General features: G+C 46.6%; 1 protein-coding gene across 6 annotated transcripts in view; it reads right to left on the reverse strand.

Annotated features, from left to right (window-relative positions):
- The window catches only part of foxn3 (forkhead box N3), a 117117-nt gene that overhangs the window by 21698 nt on the left and 77659 nt on the right, over positions 1–17760 (reverse strand). For all 6 annotated transcript variants that reach the window (XM_042329819.1, XM_042329815.1, XM_042329818.1 and 3 more), the window contains exon 4: positions 8997–9064. In XM_042329819.1, coding sequence (XP_042185753.1) covers positions 8997–9064 — 68 coding nt within the window. The remainder of the gene's footprint in view (positions 1–8996; positions 9065–17760) is intronic.

Below are 17760 nucleotides of genomic sequence, written 5' to 3' on the forward strand. Positions count from 1 at the left end.
ATAATGTTACTTACCCTACATTATTCATCTCATATGCATACGTAGATACTGTACTCTATATCATCGACTGCATCCTTATGTAATACATGTATCACTAGCCACTTTAACTATGCCACTTGGTTTACATACTCATCTCATATGTATATACTGTACTCGATATCATCTACTGTATCTTGCCTATGCTGCTCTGTACCATCACTCATTCATATATCCTTATGTACATATTCTTTATCCCCTTACACTGTGTATAAGACAGTAGTTTTTTGGAATTGTTAGTTAGATTACTTGTTTGTTATTACTGCATTGTCGGAACTAGAAGCACAAGCATTTCGCTACACTCGCATTAACATCTGCTAACCATGTGTATGTGACAAATAAAATTTGATTTGATTTGATTTGACTTGTGTTCTAAGTGGGAGTGACCAATAGCAGACTGCTGTTCTAAGTGGGAGTGACCAATAGCAGACTGCTGTTCTAAGTGGGAGTGACCAATAGCAGACTGGTGTTCTAAGTGGGAGTGACCAATAGCAGACTGCTGTTCTAAGTGGGAGTGACCAATAGCAGACTGCTGTTCTAAGTGGGAGTGACCAATAGCAGACTGGTGTTCTAAGTGGGAGTGACCAATAGCAGACTGCTGTTCTAAGTGGGAGTGACCAATAGCAGACTGCTGTTCTAAGTGGGAGTGACCAATAGCAGACTGGTGTTCTAAGTGGAAGTGACCAATAGCAGACTGGTGTTCTAGGTGGGCGTGACCAATAGCAGACTGGTGTTCTAAGTGGGAGTGACCAATAGCAGACTGCTGTTCTAAGTGGGAGTGACCAATAGCAGACTGGTGTTCTAAGTGGGAGTGACCAATAGCAGACTGGTGTTCTAAGTGGGAGTGACCAATAGCAGACTGGTATTCTAAGTGGGAGTGACCAATAGCAGACTGCTGTTCTAAGTGGGAGTGACCAATAGCAGACTGCTGTTCTAAGTGGGAGTGACCAATAGCAAACTGCTGTTCTAAGTGGGAGTGACCAATAGCAGACTGGTGTTCTAAGTGGGAGTGACCAATAGCAGACTGGTGTTCTAAGTGGGAGTGACCAATAGCAGACTGCTGTTCTAAGCGGGTGTGACCAATAGCAGACTGGTGTTGTAAGTGGGAGTGACCAATAGCAGAGGGTGTTCTAAGTGGGAGTGACCAATAGCAGACTGGCTTCTAAATGGGAGTGACCAATAACAGAATCCAGGCCAGCTGTGGGCAGAACATGGACTGAAGTCAACTAAAACCAGAATGTAGACCTCCCCACACTTCGAGGTGAACCAAGGACTGCATAGAATTTCATAGTCTGAAACAGGAAAGCCCAGTACATCAGACGAGTGTGATGACATCCCACTTTACATAAAGATCCTGCAGCATCAGAGAGCCTTTCAGTGGTTCATTGGTGGTAGCGGTGGAATTGTACTCATTGTGGACATGCTGACTGGGTGTATAAGTGTGAGGACACCAGACAACCAGTCAACCCCTTTCCCTCCCATCAGCTGGATCTGTCACATGGGTTGCCGGTGCCGTGTCATTTCCCCTAGACGTGAGGACACCTTTTCATCCCCCAGACAGACAGACAGACCCAGGAGACATGGTCAAGGCTGTTAGTGGAAACACACACACACACCTCTGAGTCACTGTGACACTCCGAAGGTAAAAAGAGGGAAAAGGATGAGAGAAAAGGAAGAGGGAGTGAGATGCTTTGAAGCAGGAAATACGCTACCTGACAGCACCACCCACAGAGAGAGAGACAGGAGAGATGATGTAACCAAGTGATCGCTGTGACCACAGCCTCTCTTGCACTTCCTTTTACCCCCAGGGTATTCTGACATAACAGAGTGGTGTGTGTGTGTGTGTGTGTGTGTGTGTGTGTGTGTGTGTGTGTGTGTGTGTGTAGCGAACGTGAGAACGGACACTTCTAGACAATCAGATCTGCTAAAACTGGACCGGACACACTACACCACCTAATCCATTCACACTAGGAGATAGGAGATTATGATAGGAGGAGAGCAAGGAGCAGAACAACAAGACAAGGTATTGGGGGGGGGTGTCTTCAGTCCCATAGACTTTGACACAACTCTCGTGGAACAAAGAGGAGATAAAAGGAGTGAGTGAGTGAGAGGAGGATGAGAATATGAGAGGGGAAAAGGAGGGAGGAGAGGAGGCGTTCCCCCGTTCAGAGCACACACTGGGTGCCTGGGAGAATAATGAGTAAAAAGTGTTACACACACACACACTTCTACAAACTCTGTTCTCTCTGTCTCTCTTTCACCTCCCCCCCTCCCCTCCTCCGTCATCTCCTGAATATCTAATTCTGGAAGAAGAACGAAGAGAAGAACGAGTGACTAACTCTTAGAAGTTAAGGGGAGAGGAGGAAAAGAAGGACGACGGAGAGAGAAACGGAAGAGGAGGCAAATGTCAAAGGGGCTTCATTGGCATGGGAAAAGGGGCTTTATTGGCATGGGAAAAGGGGCTTTATTGGCATGGGAAAAGCAAGCCAAAGCAAGTGAAATACAACGACAAGAAGGAACCAAAAACAACAACAACAGCAACAACAAAAAAAACGATTGAAAATGAACAGTAAACAAAGGTTTCAAAAATATAAAGATATCTCTTTATGCTCGCGCTCTCTGTTTACTCTGTTTAGGGACAGGCGGCATTCCCGTGTGACACGTCGGTATTCCACATATTACACAGACCTTTAACAAAGCTTTACGTATAAAATATGACATCTATTTAGAACTACACCAGCAAGCACCTGAAACACTCTCTCCTCTCACTTGTCCAACTGTCTGCATAAGAAAACAACAACAACAACAAAAACAATGAATATGATGAGAAAACTTGGTTCTGCCAGAATGTCTTGAAACAGGCGACAACGGTCTACGTTCCTCCATAACGGTAGCGGTGAGTTTCATGCAGAGGGAGCTATGGAGAGGGGTGTGGTATGGAAATGGGTTCACCACATCGTCTGTGCCCCCATCGGAGAGGGTGCAGTGCGGAAAGTGGTTCCACTGTGATATTCTGTGTCTTCAGTCCACTGCCATTCCTCCAACTATTCATCGGTACTCCGGTACTCCTCTCTTCCCTCGCTCTCTCTTCATTCTTTTCTCTCCGATATCAGCAAGTTAAATATCCCCCGGCTTATTCTGCCATTGCTCAGAGCTGAAATATGTGTGTGTGTGTGTGTGTGTGTGTGTGTGTGTCCATTGTATGTATTCATTGCTGAGAGCAGAGTGGTGGGCGGAATACTTCAAAGACTTTTCCTCTGACTCACTCCTAACTTGTGAGACAGCAGAGGCACGCGACACACACCGACACACACTGCGCCATACGTCCTGCTCTGTCGCCTTCTGCTCTAACTGGTCCTGCATCATTCAATAGATGTAAAAACATACAGAAGACCACCTAAATGGGATATAGGTTCAGGGGCTTAGAGGCGCTGTCTCACACACACACGCACCAATAGAAAGTGGACACTCGTGAACAAAAATTGTAATGTGGTCACATGACACACAGCTATGTCGTCACGCGCACGCGCACATACAATGGTGTCACATGTCAATCAATGGTCAGCTGGAAACCCTTCTTGTGTTGCGCAAGCACACACACACACACACACACACAAACACACTTAGAGGCATGCATGACATCATACCCAGGAGTACTACAGGGAATAATACAGTTCAATGATGATGAGTTAATGGGACTATACAATTTTAGTTAGTACTATAAAATCTGTACTATTAGGTATCACAGCTGTCACATTACTAGTCTGGATTACTGGACCCCAATCCCTTCTCTCTGCTCTATATTCTCGACCTCCCTCTATCCCCTCTCCTGTCCTCCGTCTATCCCCTCTCCTGTCCTCCCTCTATCCCCTCTCCTGTCCTCCATATATCCTCTCTCCTGTCCTGCCTCTATCCCCTCTCCTATCCTCCCTCTATCCCCTCTCCTGTCCTCCCTCCTCTATATTATCTCTCCTCCCTCTATCCCCTCTCCTGTCCTCCCTATATCCCCTCTCCTGTCCTCCCTATATCCCCTCTCCTATCCTCCCCTCTATCCCCTCTCCTATCCTCCCTCTATCCCCTCTCCTGGCCTCCCTCCTCTATATTATCTCTCCTCCCTCTATCCCCTCTCCTGTCCTCCCTCTATCCCCTCCCTATATCCCCTCTCCTGTCCTCCCTATATTTCTCCTGTCCTCCCTCTATCCCCTCTCCTGTCCTCCCTCTATCCCCTCTCCTGTCCTCCCTCTATCCCCTCTCCTGTCCTCCCTCTATCCCCTCTCCTGTCCTCCCTCTATCCCCTCTCCTGTCCTCCCTCTATCCCCTCTCCTGTCCTCCCTCCTCTATATTATCTCTCCTCCCTCTATCCCTCTCCTGTCCTCCCTCTATCCCCTCCCTATATCCCCTCTCCTGTCCTCCCTATATCCCTTCTCCTGTCCTCCCTCTATCCCTCTCCTGTCCTCCCTCTATCCCCTCTCCTGTCCTCCCTCTATCCCCTCTCCTGTCCTCCCTCTATCCCCTCTCCTGTCCTCCCTCTATCCCCTCTCCTGTCCTCCCTCTATCCCCTCTCCTGTCCTCCCTCTATCCCCTCTCCTGTCCTCCCTCTATCCTCTCTCCTGTCCTCCCTCTATCCCTCTCCTGTCCTCCCTCTATCCCCCTCCTGTCCTCCCTCTATCCCCTCTCCTGTCCTCCCCCTATCCCCTCCCTCTATCCCCTCTCCTGTCCTCCCTCTATCCCCTCTCCTGTCCTCCCTCTATCCCCCCTCCTGTCCTCCCTCTATCCCCCCTCCTGTCCTCCCTCTATCCCCTCTCTTCAGTTTGAAAGTGATGGGTATAGCGCTAGACTCCAGCTCTCTGAGCCATTCCTAAGCTAGACACGCCTCACCACAGAACTTTGAACTGAAGATGCACAACTCAACAAGAAGAGCAGGAGAGAGGAGAGGAGGGGAGAGAGACAGAGGGAGGGAGGAGAAGAAAGAGAGGGTGTATTTGGAGGGCTTTTGGCAGGGTGTCAGGGGAAGCTCCTAAATCCATAAATCAATAGTGACCTGTGCATGAGACTGGGACAGGTGTGAGAGGCTTCAGAACGGAGTTGGATCACACAGCTGAGGGAGGAGTGTGTGTGTGTGTGTGGGGGGGGTACCTGAGTTTGTGTGTGTGTGTGTGTCATGGTACTAGTGACTCAATAATATAGCTCTAGTTTGTCTGCCTCTCCTACAGCTGCTCCAGAGAAAATCTCCAGCCTCTCAAAAACTCTCTCAAGGCCTGCGCAAGGGGCTGCGAGACACACATACATACACAATCACACACACACACTGGAAGCACACCTTTCTACTTATCTGGTGAGTGTATGTGTTAGCTAGCAGTTCAGATCGTGTTTCGGTCGCTGCTCTCAACAGATGTTCCTCCCACACACACTACCCCCCCCTCCCCTTCCCCTTCATCCATCCATCCATCCCTCCCTCCCTCACGCTCCAGGTAATACCAGGCTCCACAGCAGCAGAGTTGATACTAAACACTCCTCCCTCTAACTGCCAGTATCAGTGGTGTGTCGGTCTGTCAGCTGGGAGACAGACGAGGGACACAGTAGAGTAGGTCTCCACATATCTAAGCAGTGTTCTATGAACATCCAGTAACTTGCAGGGGCAGGGTACTTTTGGTACCTCTGTCTGTAATAGTCCTGCTATCTCTAACTGAGACGAGACAAGACAGAGAGACAGAGAGACAGAGACAGAGACAGAGACAGAGAGAGAGAGAGAGAGAGAGAGAGAGAGAGAGAGAGGAAAGGGCATACCTAGTCAGCTGCAAAACTGAACGCATTCAACCAAAATGTGTTTTCCGAATTTAACCCAACCCCTCTGAATCAGAGAGGTGCGGGGTTGAGAGAGAGAGGGGGTAAAGTATACGACATCATTAAATCTATTTACTCTAACGACACAAGCAGTATTAAACTGAACAATAAAATAACGTTTTTTTGCATAAGGGGCGAGGGGTGAGACAAGGGTGCAGTTTAAGTTCAACTCTGTTCAACGTCTACATCTGCAGCCCATGGACTCACCCTCAAAGATGAAGTCCGATTCCTGCTCTACGCAGATGACCTTGGCCTACTGTCACCAACAGAGCAACTACAGGAACAACTAAACATTATTTGTGAATAAAGCATAATTTCTCCCTTTTTTTACCTTTATTTAACTAGGCAAGTCAGTTAAGAACAAATTCTTATTTACAATGATGGCCTACCAAAAGGCCTCCTGCGGGGATGGGGGCTGGGACTAAAAATTAAAAATACTTTTAAAAAATTGGACAAAACACACAAGTTTAGGAAATCCAAAGTTGTGATTTTCCAGAAAAATGCCAGGAATCAGAGCAGCAGACATTCGTTCAAATGTGGAAATACCATGGCTGAACATGACCAATGGTACAACTACCTAGGACTAAAAATATGTGCCTCTGGTAGGTTTTGGTCTGGCAGTGAATCCACTCAAATAAAAAGCCTGTAAAGCATTTTAAATAAATATTCCTCTCCAAATATGGTACAAAATAGTCAACAGTGTAATTTGACCAATTTCACTAAATGGAAGTGAGGTTTGGAGTCCAATCTGTAATTACGATCATAACCATTGGGCTAAAAATTCAAAGGAAAATCAACATACAGAATTCTGCAGAATTATCCTAAATATATATATATTTTTTTAAATACCAAATAATGTATGCAGAGCTGGACTCTTAAGATTCCCTTTAATTGTAAATATAAAGAAAAGGACACAAACATTTTGGCACCATTTGAAATGAAGCCCCAAAATCCTCACTATTCAAAGCACCAGAAACCCAACAGCGGAACCCCGAGAAGAGTCCCCTATGTCAGCTATTAACAACACTACAACAACCCTATTACCCAAAACACACAAGGAAATCAATCCAATTGTTACAGAAATTAAAACCTCCTTAACAAAAACAAAGAATAAACTAAACTGCTGTTTGGACCTCAAAAGAGAATACAAATTGTCAGAATATCTCTACTCTGTCAGAGATACAAAACAGAGACAGATCCTGACCAAACACAGGCTCAGCGACCACCAGTAGGCTATCGAAAAAGGCCATGCAAAAAGACATGGCTTCCCAAAGAGGAACGCTATGTGGTCACTGCACTACAGGGGAGGTAGAGACAGAGATGCACTTTCTCCTCTACTGTAAGAAATACTCCCAAATAAGATCAATAAATTCCCAACTTCTGTGCTTTTGATAATGACATAAAGCTGGGAATTATTCTGGGTGATTTCCATAACCTGAGGGACATCCCAATGACCTTTAGTTCCCTGAAGTATATACATTGTACATCATCTACAAGCGATACATAGCGTAACCATCATCCATGTACATTTGGTTGTTTATTTCTTTTTCTAATCTTATTTAATGAAATGTATCAACTGAATGTATCTTCCGCATTTAAATGCGAGAGAATCCGAGAGATGCGGGGGCAGAGAGAGAGGGGGGGAGATAAATAGATGGAGAGGGATTAGAGGAAGTATAAGGGGCAGAATAATTGAGAGAGAGGAATACAATTGACCAAAATAAAAGGAGGAAGAGGGAAGACCCAAAACAGGCAATTATATCTTCCATATACCTTTACGTTCTCATCTCCTCAATTCATTGTCTGATCTAGAAGATGAAACTCCCCATAGTAAAAACCCTGACAGTCTCATCGCCCTCTCCCACAGACACAAAAGCTTGGGGAAGATGTCTACCGACGTATCGCAGCCATGGCAACAATACTTTAGGTGGCCAGCTCTAACCATTACCATGGCAACTTTCAGAAGGTGAATCTCCATGTCTTCCTAACCGACTAGGGGATTGAGTCCAGTTAACTGACAATAAAGTTCAACACAAAGACAACAGGGTTCATCCAGAATGGCACCCTGTTCCCTATGTAGTGCACTGCTTTTGGCCAGAGCCCTACAGGGAATAGGGTCCAATTTCAGATGTGTCCTTCTGATATTCTACATCACTGTACAATAGCCACACACTCAATGCAACAATGGACCACTTCAGTAGAATCATTTGCCCATTCTTTGTAACACTTTTTTCCCTTTGCTTCCTCAAACACTCCTGGAAAGATAGATATATTTATCCTCTTCGGGATAAAGCAATATGCTAGAAGCTGTATGCCTCCTTTCAAAACTCCTCTTCCTCCTTCCCCTGTTTCCTAAACTGCAGCATTGTCCTCAGGAAAAGGGATCTCCCTCCCTCTCTTTTTCGGTTGCTCCACAATAGCCACATTAAGGTCTGTTCTCTGTGCATCACCATTACCATGTGCAGTATCACATTAGCAGGAGCTTGGAATACTGATCAACTGGTCAAGAGACAAAGGAACAATGGCGACTTATACACCAAACCCCTTCTCAATGCCCAGCGCCGCAGGGGGAGAAGGAGAAAGAAAGGAGAAGAAGACATTCCATCGGATTACAGTACAGCAGGAAAAACAAGAGGGGAAGAAGCAGCTGAAGAGATGCTGCCAGAATCCCCCTGCCAAAAAAATAACGTCTGAATGAGAGAAAGAGGAGGGGAGCCGACACAAAAAGGCAGCCACCTCGAGACTTAGAGACGCTCCTTTTTATAAGAGCAGAACCAATGCCGGATCTATACAGTGTGAGTTAAGGCTATGGTGATCTAGCCAGGTGCCTGCATGGAGGGAGGGTGATCGACACACACACAGACAGAGAGAGAGAGAGACAGAGAGAGAGAGAGAGAGAGAGGGAGAGAGAGAGAGAGTTAGACTGGGTTAATGATATCTAAAGAGCATATGCAAATGAACCAACTTCACTTCGGCAGCTTTGAAGTGTATCAGAAAGTGAAGGATGGGGGTTTCAGTCCATCCTACCGTGCACCGTGGGGGCGAGGAGGAGATACGGGAGAGAGAGAGAGGGAGTGAGAAGAGAAGGCACGATATTAAAGTCTATGTGACGGTACCTTGCAGGAGGACCCCTCCATTTTTTCGGAAGAAGGGACTCCCTGGCCATATAGGAGGACTGGACATGCTGCAGAAAAAGGAGAGAGAGAGAGAAAAAAGGGAGAGCATGAGTAAGGAAGAGTCTCGGACTGAATTCGCTCAAATGACAGCCCTGTCGAATATTCCACTGGAGCAGCCCTTCTTCAATCTCTATGCAAAACACAGCAATGTGGTTTCAAACAGTGCCTTACACACTAGAAACAGACCATGGTCTTTCAGTTGTAACCACATGAGCAGTCATCGAAACACGCACGCACACGTACGCACGCTAACACACACCACTTTGCTCTGAGAGGTTGTGTGTGTGGGGTCGATGTGTGTGTATGATAAGAGTTCAAAGGGTTAACAGACTCCTAATACCTTTTATCTCTGCAGTCGAGGGGATAAGGACGGGACACAACTCTCTCTCTCTCTCCTACTCCCTTTATCACTTTTCTCGCTTTGTCTTGTCTGTCACTCTCTCCCCTTTCTCTCTTAATCCTCTCTCCCCGTTGTCTCTCTTTGGCTCTCCCTCCCCTCTACCTCTCTCTCAGGCCAGACAGAGCAATCCCAGATCTAATCAGATGGTAGTCTGATCTTCCACTGAGCTCCATCTGAGTCCTCCATCCTCTCACATAGATAGGGAAGCACACACACACACACACACACACACACACACACACACACACACACACACACACATACCCCCTGTTACACAGCAGATAGCAGAGCCACAGCCAGGCCGTCTACTGCTATGCTCCATGCTAATCTGCTTACTCCATATTAACTAATTGAGCTGTAGAACAAACAGTGGAGCAGGGAGGCACAGCGCATTATAGCCCCAAAATGGTTTGTGTGTGTGTGTGTGTGTGTGTGTGTGTGTGTCACCAGCTTAAGTCACACACTTGATGAGTTGCCTCAGAAAGAGAGACTCGTCTCGTTTAAACGATGGAGAGCAAAGGAGAAGAGAAAAAACGTGTTCAACAGGCACCTTAATCAAGCACAGAGCGGCCCGTTTCTCCATCTCCATCTCCTGATAAGCAGGGCACTACGCCGATGACAGATGGCTAGGTCTGACCTGACAATTTGGGATAATTTAGCTGTGGAGAGGAGAGGGCCATCACATCTCCACTCTTCATACAGAGAACGGATACTTTCAATTATAGCTGTGTCGGAATGCTGAGACACTGAATGCTGAGATGTGCGCACACATACACACACACACACACATAAGCAAACACACACTCACTGAGCCACACGCATACAAACACACAGGCAAACACACACAGAAGCCTTCTGACTGACTAACAGCCTCATTAGCATATCAGTTGCCTGGCAACAAAACAACATCGTCAACTTCCTTTTTCCTGTATTGGTATTCATGTGTCTGTTTGGAGACATCCAGCTACTAAACACCACTACACCACTACACTCTTTCTTCAGCTGTCCCCATAGGAGAACCCTTTTTGGTGGAACTCAAAAGGGTTCTTCTACCCATTGTCTTACATCAGCTAGTGCATTGATTCCACCTGCACTGATCTGTCTCGTACCTCGCAAAGGATCATGGATAGATCAGAAGTAGTCCGGCTACAATGTGCTGCCACAACATTTGAAAATATTACCTAGGAGACATCGTCTGCTGAACCCCGTTTCTGCTTCAAAATGTCTGAATTAATCTAAGCTAGAACAATAAATGTCAATAATGTTGATGTTTTATTGGTGAGAAAGTCTTAGTCACCCCATTTTACATCTAGCTAAAGATTATTGTCCTTCAATGAGCAGTGTTTCTGAAGTTTGACTATGGGCACGAAAGCTAGCATAGATTTGTCCGGCAATAGCTGAGCCAGTCACTGAAATGTTCTGATAAAAACAAGTTAATTGCAACCGCCATGGAGCTCAGTTTTCGTAATTTTACCGTATGTCCCAGCTGTTTGGCATGGTTTTGAAGTAATCGCGAAAAAACAGGCCTTATTTTAGGGCATTTCTCACCCTGCCAGCTCCAATTAGTTCTACTGAGCACGTGGCACCAACTCACCTTCCAAACTTTCTATTCTCAGCCTACTGTTCTCCATCAAAATGGCAGCTTCGCAATTGTTAGCAATGAGATTATCCCACGTAAACCTTGAAGGTTTACCTCAGGTAACGGCTACTTGATGTGCGATCTCACTGTTTGGCCGAGTACACGTTGCGGTGACCCACGGTGAAGAGATGGCTGACGCCTAGCGATTAATTTAAAAAAAAAAATTCTGTTCATGGTTTACCAAATTCTTTCCAGAAAAAGGTGTAAAACCTAAAACAAAACACGTGTCTGTGTTCTCTTTTTCAAGATTTTGCCAATTTAAACCGCCAGAAAAATTTGAATGAAAAACGAAACGATTATTGGATCAATTTTGTTGTTTCTAAATGGCTGCTGGGTAATTTGATATGCTTCGAAATCTGTTTTTTAGTAGGCATCGAATTGAGTGTATGCTGAGCTGGTTCACTGAGTTGCAACCAAATGGATGGGTCTACCTCGTTGATTTGTAGATCAGTTGCTACCTCAGATTATGAGCCCAGCGAGGTATGTAAGTACCCGCAGATGGCCACGGGGAGGAAAAAGTGAGCTATAAAAACTTTTGGTCTTTTGCCTTAAAAACCCTAACCCTAACCCTAGGTATAAACTATTTAAGCAATAACCCTAACCCTGAACAGATAGTAACCCTAGCCACAACCCAAATTCAATGGTAGGGTAGCCTAGAACATTTTTACAAAGTATTTACGTAATAATATTATGTTAATTAATACCATCACAGTACTAAATAGCATTTTTTTTTATTTTTATAAAGTCAAAACCTCTAAGTATTTGCTGTTTTTCCCCCCAATTATTTCTTAATTTATGGTATTCCACATGGTATAGCCACATTCTACAGACAATTACGGATTACAAAAAGAAAACAAGCCCAGTCGTGGACATCGACGTCTTGCTTCCAGACAAATTAAACAACTTCTTTGCGCGCTTTGAGGAGAATACAGTGCCACCAACGCGAACCACTACCAAAGACTGTGGGCTCTACTTCTCCGTGGCCGACGTGAGTAAAACATTTAAACGTGTTAACCCTTGCATGGCTGCCAGCCCAGATGGCATCCCTAGCCGCGTCCTCAGAGCATGTGCAGACCAGCTGGCTGGTGTGTTTACGGACATATTCAATCGATACCTATCCCAGTCTGCTGTCCCCACATGCTTCAAGATGGCCACGATTGTTCCTGTTCCCAAGAAAGCCAAGGTAACTGAACTAAATGACTATCGCCCCGTAGCACTCCTCTCATCATGAAGTGCTTTGAGAGACTAGTCAAGGATCATATCACCTGTCACCCTAGACCCACTTCAATTTGCTTTACCGCCCCAATAGATCCACAGACGATGCAATCGTCATCACACTGCACACTACCCTATCCCACCTGGACAAGAGGAATACATATGTAAGAATGCTGTTCATTGACTACAGCTCAGCATTCAACACCATAGTACCCTCCAAACTCATCATGAAGCTTGAGAACCTGGGTCTCGACCCCACCCTGTGGAACTGGGTCCTGGACTTCCTGGCGGGCTGTCCCTAGGTGGTGAAGGTAGGAAACAGCATCTCCACTCCGCTGATCCTCAACACAGGGGCCCCACAAGGGTGCGTTCTCCGCCCCCTCCTGTACTCCCTGTTCACCCATGACTACTAGGCCAAGCATGCATCCAACAATCATCAAGTTTGCAGATGACACAACAGTAGTGGGCTTGATTACCAACGATGACGAGGCAGCCTACAGGGAGGAGGTGAGGGCACCTCTCACTCAATGTCAATAAAACAAAGGAAATTATTGTGGACTTCAGAGGGAGCACCCCCCTATCCACATCGACGGGACAGCAGTGGAGAAGGTGGAAAGTTTTAAATTCCTCGGCATACATATCATGGACAAACTGAAATGGTCCACTTACATCAGCACCTCTTCAAACTCAGGAGGCTGAAAAAATGTGGCTTGTCACCGAAAACCCCAACTAACTTTTACAGGTGCATAATCGAGAGCATCCTGTCAGGCTGTATGACTGCCTGGTAAGGCAACTGCACCGCCCACAACCAAAGGGCTCTCCAGAGGGTGATGTGGTCTGCACAACGCATCACCGGGGGCGAACTACCTGCCAGTCAGGACACCTACAACACCCGATGTCACAGGAAGGCCAAAAAGATCATCAAGGACAATAACCACTCAAGCCATTGCCTGTTCACCCCGCTTCCATTCAGAAGGCGAGGTCAGCACAAGTGCATCAAAGCTGGGACAGAGAGATTGAAAAACGTATGCTTTCTCAAGGCCATCAGATTGTGTCAAGGCCACTAGCACTCAAGGCCACCTTCTCAAGGCAACTAGCAAAGAGAGGCGGCTGCTTACCTACAGACTTGATATCATTGGCCACTTTAATAAATGGAACACTAGTCACTTTAATAATGCCATTTTAAGAATGTTTACATATCTCACATGACTTATCGCATTGTATAGCACACTACACTATCTATTATATACTATCTATTGCATCTTAGCCGCTCTGTCACTGATCATCCTTTACTGGAGTGTGTGTATTAGGATTTGTTGTGGAATTGTTAGATGTTACCTGTTAGATACTGCTGCACTGTCAGATCTAGAAGCATAAACATTTCACTACACTGGCAATAACATCTGCTAACCATGAGAATGTGACCACTAAAATTTGATTTGAATTGATTTGAAGCATAAGACCATGAAGCATCACTGACAGGCTACAAGCAGCAATATGATTGACATGAAATAGCATGCAACTAAACACTATATGTCCCACTCATTACTTTACAGTTAGCTATATAAAGTTGAAGTCGGAAGTTTACATACACTTAGGTTGGAGTCATTAAAACTAGTTTTTCAACCACTCCAAATATTTATAGTTAACAAACTATAGTTTTGGCAAGTCGATTAGGACATCTACTTTCTGCATGACACAAGTCATTTTTCCAACAATTGTTTTACAGACAGATTATTTCACTTATAATTCACTGTATCACAATTCCAGTGGGTCAGAAGTTTACATACACTAAGTTGACTGTGCCTTTAAACAGCTTGAAAAAATCCAGAAAATGATGTCATGGCTTTAGAAGCTTCTGATAGGCTAATTGACATCATTTGAGTCAATTGAAGGTGTACCTGTGGATGTATTTCGAGGCCTACCTTCAAACTCAATGCCTCTTTGCTTGACATCATGGGAAAATCAAAAGAAATGGTTCATCCTTGGGAGCAATTTCCAAATGCCTGAAGGTACCACGTTCATCTGTACTAACAATAGTACGCAAGTATAAACACCATGGGACCACGCAGCCATCATACGCACAGGAAGGAGCTTCATTCTGTCTCCTAGAGATGAACGTACTTTGGTGCGAAAAGTGCAAATCAATCCCAGAACAACAGCAAAGGCCCTTGTGAAGATACTGGAAGAAACAGGTACAAAAGTATCTACATCCACAGTAAAACGAGTCCTATATCAACATAACCTGAAAGGCTGCTCAGCAAGGAAGAAGCCACTGCTCCAAAACCCCCATAAAAAAGCCAGTCTACAGTTTGCAACTGCACATGGGGAAAAAGATCACACTTTTTGGAGAAATGTCCTCTGGTCTGATGAAACAAAAACTGTTTGACCATAATGACCATCATTATGTTTGGAGGAAAAAGGGGGAGGCTTGCAAGCCAAAGAACACCATTCCAACCGTGAAGCACGGGGTTGGCATCATCATGTTGTGGGGGTGCTTTGCAGCAGGAGGGACTGGTGCACTTCACAAAATAGATGGCATCATGAGGAAGCAAAATTATGTGGCTATATTGAAGCAACATCTCAAGACATCAGTCAGGAAGTTAAAGCTTGGTCACAAATGGGTCTTCCAAATGGACAATGACCCCAAGCATACTTCCAAAGTTGTGGCAAAATGGCAACAATGTCAAGGTTTGGAGTTGCCATCACAAAGCCCTGACCTCAATTGTATAGAAAATGTGTGGGCAGAACTGAAAAAGCATGTGCGAGCAAGGAGGCCTACAAACCTGACACAGTTACACCAGCTCTGTGTGACGCTCGTTGTTGGAATGAGGTGAGGACCAAAGCGCAGGGTGGTAAGTGTTCATCATATATTTATTAAACCGAGAACACTAAACAAAACAACAAAGGAGAAACGAAACAGTTCTAAAAGGTGACATACACATAACATAAAATAATCACCCACAAAACACAAGTGGGAAAAGGCTACCTAAGTACGATTCTCAATCAGAGACAACTAACGACACCTGCCTCTGATTGAGAACCATACCAGGCCAAACGCAAAACACAACATAGAAAAAGGAACATAGACAACCCAACCCAACCCTGACCATACTAAAACAAAGACATAACAAAAGAAATAAGGTCAGAACGTGACAGTACCCACTCCCCCCCAAAGGTGCGGACTCCGGCCGCAAAACCTGAACCTATTGGGGAGGGTCTGGGTGGGTGTCTGTCCGCGGTGGCGGCTTTGGCGCAGGACGTGGACCCCACTCCACCATAGTCTTTGTCCGCCTCCTAACCTGCCTCCGTGGCCTCTTTAGAGCGGTGACCCTCGCTGCCGAACTCGGACTGGGGACCCTAGCCACGGGTCCCGAATGGACGGGAGATTTCGGCAGCACCGGACAGGCGGGAGACTCCGGCAGCTCCGGAGTGAAGGGCGAGTCCGGCAGCGCCGGAGTAACGAACGGCTCCGGCAGCGCCGGAGTAACGAACGGCTCCGGCAGCACCTGACTGACGGGCGGCTCCGGCAGCTCCTGACTGACGGGCGGCTCCGGCAGCTCCTGACTGACGGGCGGCTCCGGCAGCTCCTGACTGACGGGCGGCTCCGGCAGCTCCTGACTGACGGGCGGCTCCGGCAGCTCCTGACTGACGGGCGGCTCCGGCAGCTCCTGACTGACGGGCGGCTCCGGCAGCTCCTGACTGACGGCTCTGGCAGCTCCTGACAAACGGGCAGCTCTGGCAGCTCAGGACAGACGGGAGACTCTGGCAGCTCAGGACAGACGGGAGACTCTGGCAGCGCTGAGCAGGTGGGAGCACCTGTAGGGAGGAGACGGAGAGACAGGTGCGGGGGGCTGCCACCAGAGGCCTGGTGCGTGGAGGAGGCACCGGATAGACCGAACCGTGGAGGCGCACTGGAGGTCTCGAGCACCGAGCCTGTATAACCCTACCTGGCTGGATGCTCCCCGTAGCCAGGCCAGTGCGGCGAGGTGGAATAGACCGCACTGGGCTGTGCTGGCGAACCGGGGACACCATGCGCAGGGCTGGTGCCATGTACCCCGGCCCGAGGAGACGCACTGGAGACCAGATGCGCAGAGCCGGCTTCATGGCATCTGGCTCGATGCCCACTCTAGCCCGGCCGATACGAGGCGCTGCTATGTAGCGCAACGGGCTATGCCTGCGCACCGGGGACACCGTGCTCCTCACAGCATAACACGGTGCCTGCCCGGGCCACCTCTCTCCACGGTAAGCACGGGGAGTTGGTGCAGGTCTCCTACCTGACTTAGCTCCCCCCCCCCAATACATTTTTGGGGCTGCCTCTCGTCCCAGCCGCGCTGCCTCCTCATACCACCGCCGCTCAGCTCTGCCTTGGGGCGGCGATATTCCCCAGCCTGTGCCCAGGGTCCCTTGCCGTCCAAAGTCTCCTCCCATGTCCAGGAGCCTTGCGATTTCGGCCGCTGCCCGTTACCACGCTGCTTGGTCCTTGGTTGGTGGGTGATTCTGTGACGCTCGTCATTGGAATGAGGTGAGGACCAAAGCGCAGCGTGGTAAGTGTTCATCATATATTTATTAAACCAAGAACACTAAACAAAACAACAAAGGAGAAACTAAACAGTTCTGAAAGGTGACATACACATAACAGAAAATAATCACCCACAAAACACAAGTGGGAAAAGGCTACCTAAGTATGATTCTCAATCAGAGACAACTAACGACACCTGCCTCTGATTGAGAACCATACCAGGCCAAACGCAAAACACAACATAGAAAAAGGAACATAGACAACCCACCCAACTCACGCCCTGACCATACTAAAACAAAGACATAACAAAAGAACTAAGGTCAGTACGTGACACTCTGTCAGGAGGAATGGGCCAAAATTCACCCAACTTATTGTGGGAAGCTTGTGGAAGGCTACCCGAAGCATTTGACCCAAGTTCAACAATTTAAAGGCAATGCTACCAAATACTAATTGAGTGTATGGAAACTTCTGACCCACTGGGAATGTGATGAAATAAATAAAAGCTGAAATAAATCATTCTCTCTACTATTATTCTGACATTTCACATTCTTAAAATATAGTGGTGATCCTAACTGACCTAAAACAGGGAATTTTTACTAGGATTAAAAACGGAGTTTAAATTTACTTGGCTAAGGTGTATGTAAACCTCCGACTTCAACTGTACAGTACCAAAAAGACAGACTTCCACCGGTCTAATGTCCATTGCTCGTGTTTTTGGCCCAAGCAAGTCTCTTCTTATTATTGATGTCCTTTACTAGTGGTTTCTTTGCAGCAATTCGACCATGAAGGCCTGATTCACACAATCTCCTCTGAACAGTTGAAAAATAAACTATTAGCTACACAGCTGACCAAGTCACTGCACTGACGACCAACGTCCTTGCACAGAATTTTGTGCAGGAGATAGCCACCGGTTTGTTTTTATTTTGTT

This window comes from Oncorhynchus tshawytscha, linkage group LG11, assembly GCF_018296145.1.
Source record: "Oncorhynchus tshawytscha isolate Ot180627B linkage group LG11, Otsh_v2.0, whole genome shotgun sequence".
In the NCBI taxonomy this organism is placed as follows: Eukaryota; Metazoa; Chordata; class Actinopteri; order Salmoniformes; family Salmonidae; genus Oncorhynchus; species Oncorhynchus tshawytscha.